The sequence below is a fragment of the Fukomys damarensis genome, unplaced genomic scaffold (genome assembly GCF_012274545.1).
Source record: "Fukomys damarensis isolate Sample0158 unplaced genomic scaffold, DMR_v1.0_HiC HiC_scaffold_39, whole genome shotgun sequence".
Classification (NCBI taxonomy): domain Eukaryota; kingdom Metazoa; phylum Chordata; class Mammalia; order Rodentia; family Bathyergidae; genus Fukomys; species Fukomys damarensis.
This window is the reverse complement of record NW_022900951.1, coordinates 83,962,074-83,969,479: the sequence shown is the minus strand read 5'-3', so window position 1 is coordinate 83,969,479 and position 7,406 is coordinate 83,962,074. Positions and strand designations below refer to the sequence as shown.

At 40.5% G+C, this 7,406-nt stretch overlaps 1 protein-coding gene across 1 annotated transcript in view; it reads right to left on the bottom strand.

Annotated features, from left to right (window-relative positions):
- Nucleotides 1-861: 861 nt before the first annotated feature.
- The window catches only part of LOC104853721 (ribose-phosphate pyrophosphokinase 1), a 24,018-nt gene continuing 17,473 nt past the window's right edge, over nt 862-7,406 (bottom strand). Inside the window, exons 6-7 of the mRNA XM_010611853.3 lie at nt 4,762-4,921; nt 862-3,178 (exon numbers count right to left, since the gene is read on the bottom strand). Of these exons, the coding sequence (XP_010610155.1) occupies nt 3,086-3,178; nt 4,762-4,921 (253 nt within the window). The 3' untranslated portion in view covers nt 862-3,085. The remainder of the gene's footprint in view (nt 3,179-4,761; nt 4,922-7,406) is intronic.

Sequence of the window (7,406 nt, the reverse complement as noted above, 5' to 3'; positions counted from 1 at the left end):
CACACACACATATATATAAATTGAATTTTGGGAAACTTTAACGGTGCTGCCAACTTTGGAAAAAGTCATCCCAATTTACTGTGTTGACTTGGCATTGTACAGAAATGGACAACCATATTGGTCTAGAAATGTTAATTTATTTTATTTTATTTTTTTTCCATGTGTACAGGGGTAACACATCTTACTAAATATGTAAGGTTATATCTATGTGGGTTTGATTACAGAAACTAATAAAGTATTCTCTAAATAATGAAAAATGAATAAGACTAAGAGCGAGAAGCAATTTAAATATGTTCAGGGACCATTTTCATCTCCAGAATTAAGGATTATTTTGATGTTACATCATTGCCTTTTCTTTTACTTTCCTTTTTAGTTTTATTTTAGGATTCCCTATTTTTAATGTTCATACAGATATTTCTTTAACTGAAATACCGAAGTTTCTTTGGTGTGAAAAACTAGTACACAGGATCCTAATGAGACAATAATGTGAAATAGGAAGTAAAGGGCTAAAGGGGTAAGGAAAGTGGGAAGGGTGGGGGAAAGGTAATAAGGGAGAGGAAAAAAATGAGAAACTGAAAAAATGGAAATAAAGTGTGTGTAAATGGGGAGGGAAAGAGGGGGTGAAGGGAGGGCAGGGACAAGGGGAAAAATGAGAATCAAGACCTATTATGTAAAGGTACAGAATCCCAATGATGAATGTAACTGTATTTGTATACCTGGATTGTACCAATCTCCTCAATAGAAAAGAAAAAAAAAACTGCTACTGCTTAAAAGGTGGGGGGCAGCTGGCATGGTGGTGCATGCCTGTAATCCCAGCACTCGAGAGGCTGAGGCAGGAGGATCACTGTGAGTTCAAGAGCAGCCTGGGCTACATAGTGAGTTCCAGGTCAGTCTCAACTACATAGTGAGACCCTGCCTCAAAAGAAACCCAAACAAATATCCTCAAAGGGGACCACAGTAGAGGTCTTAGGTCAAAGTACTGTAGTTGCCCCTTATGCAGTTTCACTTTCCATAGTTTCAACTATGGCCACAGGCCAGAAATATTAAACAGAAGATTCCAGAAATAAAACAATTCACAATTTATTGCATGCTGTTCTGAGTAACATGAAATCTCATGCTTTCCCACTGTCTTGCCCAGGACATGAATCACCTCTTCATCTAAAATATCCACATTGTATATGCTACCAGCCCCTTAGTTACTCTTGGTTATCAGATCAACTATTTCTATCCCACAGTGCTCATATTCAAGTAACCCTTATTTTACCTGGTAATGGCCCCAAGGCACAAAAGTAATACTGTTGGTAATTTTATTATTTATAATTGTCCTATTTGATTGCTGTTATTAATCTTACAGTGCCTAACTTATAAAGCAAACTTTATCACAGGTACGTATGTATAAGGAAAAAATACTGTATATAGGGCCCAGTACTATCCATGGTTTTAGGCATCCACCGGGGGGAGGGGGGCTGAGATGGTACACCCCTGTGATAAAGGGGGAACTACTTACTGTATTCTGAAAGGAAGAAGCCGAACCAACTGATCCCACTTCAGGAAATAGTATAACCAGCAAGCAAAGGGACCTTATCCTCATGTGGACTTTTTCCAGAACAACAAAGGTTTGAATTATTTTTTAGAGTGCTAGGGTCCTAACTCAGGGGCTGGTGCGTGCCAGACAAATGCTTTCGATAACTTACACTCCCAGCCCACAACAGATCTTAGATGAAAATGGCCCAGAAGGCCAGAGGCACATGTTTCTTAGTTCACTGCCCCAACTTCCCAGAGTGCTTGGATTATAGGCATGTGCCACCATGCTGGGCTTCGAAATAGATTTTATTTAGAAGGGCTGAAATTAAATGCCAGTCATGTCAGCTACTGGAAAAGAGAAATTATACCTGGCAAAATTGGTTCAAAATAAATAAATTATGGAAACAACTTTCCTCCTCTAAGCAAATACCTAATTTTGGCCACCAGAAGAATCAGAGATTCAGCAGGTGGCCAGGTGTAGTGGCGCCCACCTGTAATCCCAGCTCTTGGGATGCTGAAGCATCTTATTTTCTCTTGACTACCAAGGTAAATAAAATAATTTAGAAACCAAGAAATATGAGCCATAACTGGACAGCAAGACATCGAAACTAAACATTCAGCAGAGAAATCAGTGGATATATGTCATAGAACCAAAGTCACGCAAACATACTTTATTAGTTTCCTCTACAAGAGACAATAACATCAATCTTTTTTAACAGAACTCTCAGGTCATGAAAGGCCAAATTGATCCGAGGATGGAAGATGAAAATTAAATATTTAAATTAATCGAAAGGCAGTATATAATGCCAGCTAAAACCAACTACTGTGGTGGTAGCAGGCTAAGGAAGACTGAGCTACAGCAAATTATCTAATGTGAATGTTAACGATGACAAAGTAGGAAGCGAGTCATTTGGGCCCAAGGGGCTATTTGGCTAGAAGGTCAAAGTGGCTGTTGGAATAGGTAGGGGAATCCAAGCTATACAGACAAACAGATGATGATGGGTCAGGCTTCTTCCTCCCAAGAAACATTTGCTGGAGGTATTATCTATTCCCTTCCCCACCTTCACAATCCCGTCCAAGAGCTGCTCGAGCTGAGCTGCCTACTCATGCCTTACAGGAACCTGCACTACTGGGACTAGGTTTGGGACTGCCCAAGGGTTTCTGTACTTTAGGACAGAACTTAGAGAACTTGTCACACAAGGGCGGGCTCTGTTCCTAGGTGTTCTGAACAAAGAACCCTGAAGTATTCACATGCAAAGGAGTCTGAGCTTCCATAATCACATTCAAACAGCCTTAAACAACATCATACATTTAAAATTTTGCAGCAGCTGAGCTGTAGACACAAAAATCAAGGAAGGTAGAATGAGACAAAGCAGGCAAGAAATCCCAGCAGTCAGTCTCAATCTATCTTTTCTCAATTTAGGATAAGCTTTAATATGTCTGATGTGGGATGTGGAAAGGTATACTGGAGCAAGCTGGTACTTCCAAATTTGTCATCGAATACCAAGGGAAGACAACGGGTGGATTGATTTTATGTTTGAAAAGCTCAGAAGTTACTCTATTATAAAGGGACGTGACTGAACAGGTAGGAAACAGATTCCCCATTGTGAGTTCTCCTGATGGCCTCTGCGAGGATCATGGAGATGTCAATCACCTAGAAAGGTAAGAAAAGCACCAGGTTAGTACATATGGACAGAGCCTCCTGGCCATTTTGCAGCCCAGGCGCCTCATAAGCCCATTCTCGGCTATTCTTCACAAGTTTCTTTTTCTTTTTTTCCTTCTTTCGCCCCTCCCCCCCCCTTTTTTTTTTTTTTTTTGTACTGGGAATTAATCCCAGATTCTTCACACTGAGCTATATTCTCAGCCCTTTTTATGTTGAAACTCTCTGTACTACCCAGGCAGGGCTTGAACTTGTGGTCCTCCTGTCTCAGCCTCCCTTGGTCCTGAGGCAAGCACCACCACACCCAGTATATAACAAGTTTTTACTATAACCACTTAGGGAAGTCAAAATGCTAATAATGGAGGCATTACTCATCAAAATGACAGTGAACTGTCACTTAAAAACTATTGAGATGGGCACACTGGCACACTCTTACAATCCTAGTAATGTGAACCCGAGGCAGGAGGATTGTAAATTTGAGCCCAGCCTGTGCAACTTTGTGAGACCTTGATTCAAAATAAAGAAGGAAAAGGGCCAGAGATGTAGCTCCTTTCAAAGGCCCTGGGTTCAATCATAAAAAAAATTAAAAAAAAATAAAACTAAACCAAAACAAAATAACCTTAAAAATAAAAAAATGTTTAAACGGCAAGAAATAAAACTTTTCTTAGAATGACAACAGTTCTCTATATGTATTAATTTCAGAAAGCTAATGGATTATTATACACATTTTTAAGTAAGATCTTCGTTTTTCAGTGCAACAACACTCAAATTTAAGTGTCTGATAATTATTTAGGTTGGATACTGGCTTTAGAAACTCTGGTTTTATAGGCCTTGGATGGGGCAAAGCAATTTACATTTTAATAAGAAACATAGGTCCAAAACTACTTTGAGAAACACTAAGGAGCATACAACCAGTTTAAAGTTTTCACATTATAATGTCCACAAGGGCCAGTAGTCAAAAAACTTATAGGGAAAGGCATGAATTTTTAAACTTCAATGTGCATCATAGTCACTGGGAGAGGCTGTTAAAGGGCAAAATTTTGGGTTTCATCCTTCAGAGGTTCTGTGGTCTGGCAACTGGCAGGTGTTTTTTACACTCTGGATCACAGATTCTGCTGACAGACTAAACCCTTTAGACCAACAGTAGGGTGTGATGGTGCACATCTGTCATCCTGCCACTTGAAAGGTGGAGGCAGGCAGGACTGTGCGTTCATACCAGCCTGGGCTACATAGAGAGACCTTATCTCAAAATTAACAAAACAGGGCCAGGGATTTAGCTCAGTGGTGCCGCCGCCTGCCTCACAAGTGCATGGTGCTGAGTTCAACCCCCAGTACCACCAAAAAAAACAAAAAAAAACCTTAAGACTATGAAAGGTGGAGGCAGGAGGATTGTGAGTTCATGTCAGCCTGGGCTACACAGAGACCTTGTCTCAAAAAATAACAAAAACAACAACAACAAAAAAACTAACAACAACAACAGAAAACCTCTTAAGACCAAAGAAGGACATTTTCAGAGTCTAGACACCTACAAAACACTTACTGAAATCTTGTTTTTTTAGAAGGAATCTCATCTTTACCTGTATTTTAGAGCAATGCTTCATCTTGTCCTCCTGAGGTATGGTATTGGTGACTACTACTGCTTCGAAGCATGCATTGTTGATGCGAGAAATGGCTGGGCCAGAAAAGATTCCATGAGTCAAGATAGCATAAACTCTGGTAGCACCAGCTGAAAGAAGTCTAGAGGAAAAAAGGGTTGTTTTGGATTAATCTTATTTGTCACAACAGAATCTGAGTTAGGGAGAAAAAGTTTGTTTAGTCTGCCATAACATAAGTACCATGACCACAAGGCTTAAGTAGAAACGTATTTCTCATAGTGCTTAGGCTTACAAGTCCAAGATCAACACATAGACAACATCGCAGGTTTCATTCTGAAGTCTTGGCTTGCAGGTGGCTACCACCTTGCTGTGTATTCACATGACCCCTTCCTGTGCACACACACAAGGACGATGCCAGCAAACTCTCCAGCATTCTCCTCTTATAAAGGAACCAATTCCATCATGAAGGCCCTGAAGACCTCATCTAATCTAAACACTTCCCAAAGGTAAACTCCAAATACCATCACATTTGGGTTTAGAGCTCACCATATGAATTCTGGGAGGCTACATTCTGTTCATATCAAGAAGAAAAATGTGCACTAAGCCACTTTTTGGCTAGAGTTATCAAAACCACCCAGAAGTGATCTGTGTTCTTTTCCCTTTCTGCCTGAACAAAATGGAAATTATCTTACAAGGTCACCTTTAGAAGCCACATGTTAACGATGCAGTATCAGAAGAATGGAAGAGGCTGGGTCCCTGAAAATGAGTACAACCGGAAATACTCACATTGGCACATGCTATACACAAGAAATAAACTATCATGTTAAGCCACTAACATATCAGGGGAACAATCTTATACCAGTAAGCAATACCGTATAACTAAGGATTTCAAGGATAAAAAGGTTTTATAAAAAAAATGCAAAGTAGAGGATTCAAGACAGGAATAGGAATGATTCAGCACTCAAATACATTGTTAGTACCTGTTACATGCCAGGAACAGACCGTCAGGAGTTTAAGGCAGGAGGATCGCTGTGTGTTCGAGACCAGCCTGGACTACATAGTGAGTTCCAGGTCAGTCTCAACTACATAGTGAGACCCTGTCTCAAAAAATATTTTTTTAAGAGGGCCAGGGATTTAGCTTAGTGGTTCCACTGTTTGTCTAACAAGTAGAAGGTCTTCAGTTTGATCCCTGGTACAAAAAAAAAGAAAGAAGAAACAATGCTGAGCTGGCAGATTTAGCTCGGTGGTGCTGGCACCTGCCTAGCAAGCACAAGGTGTCAAATTCAATCCCCAGTATCAAAAAAAAGAAAAAGAAAAAAAAAAAAACAATGCTGTCTATACAGTGGCTTGGATTGTAAGCAATGTGGGGCTGCTTAACATTCCACAGGAGAGGACTGATGAAGTCTGGGCATAGTTTTAGGAAAACTCAAAGTGTGCAGAGGTAATGTGAAAGATGGACTAGGTAGGTGAGACTGCTGACTCCGTTTCAGAGGGCATAGTGGGGAGGCAACTTAGAACCATACAGGCAAAAGATGAGAAGTATAATATGAATAACACAATTACAGCTAAAATGGACAGTCAACCAGTAAGACCAAGGTTTTGAGCTTAGACAAAATACAAATGCTTGTATGTATGAATTTCCACCTTAACTTTTTAAAACAAAAAGGTATTACAAGCCAGGCATGGTGGCACACCCTTGTAATCCCAGCATTCAGAGACTAAAAAAAGTAGGAAGACTCCAAGTTCACAACCAACCTGGGCTGTAGAGACTGTCTCAACACACACACACACACACACACACACACACACACACACACAGGCTATTAAGCAGCTGGGTATGGTAGCCCATGCCTAATATCCTGCTACTCAGGTGGCTGTAGGCGGGATGACCACAAGATTAAGGCCAGTCTAGGGAGTTCAGTGTGACCCTGTCTCAAAATAAACAATTACAGGGCTGAGGACTTGGCTCAGTGGTAGAACACTTGCCTAACATTCTTGAGGCCTTGAGTTCACTTCCTGGTATGGGGATGGGAACAAATTGATATTGGAACAGATAGTGGCAATGGCTATAGCACTGTGAAATATCACTGAATTGTACCCTTTCAAATGGTTAAAATGTAAGCTGGGCACGGTGGTGCCTACATCTAGTCCCAGCTTCGTGGAAGGTTGAGGCAGGAGAATCTTAAATTTGAGGTTAGCCTGGACAACTTAGTGAGACCCTGCCTTGAATTAAAAAATCATAATAAAAAAGGACAAAATGTCAAATTTTGTTATACAGATGAGATTGGGCAAGTCCAGGGTGGTATGGCCATAGACAAATTCTGTTATACAGACATCACTTCAATGATGCTGTGATTTTTGGACATAGCATTCAGCAGAAATTGTACTTGGAATTTGGAGCTTTCTGTGGGCTAGCAATATGCAATAGGGTATTGCCTCACAGTGCAGAGCTGCACACACCACAGCACCTAGTCAGCCACATGATCGTGAGATAAAGATTCAATACTCTACAGTGCATTATGTTGTTAAACTGTGATGCACAGTCAGGTATATTCAGTGTATTTTCACTCACAACAGTTTCACTTTATAATGGTTTAATTGAACTTACAAGGAGTACCTGCGCAGCT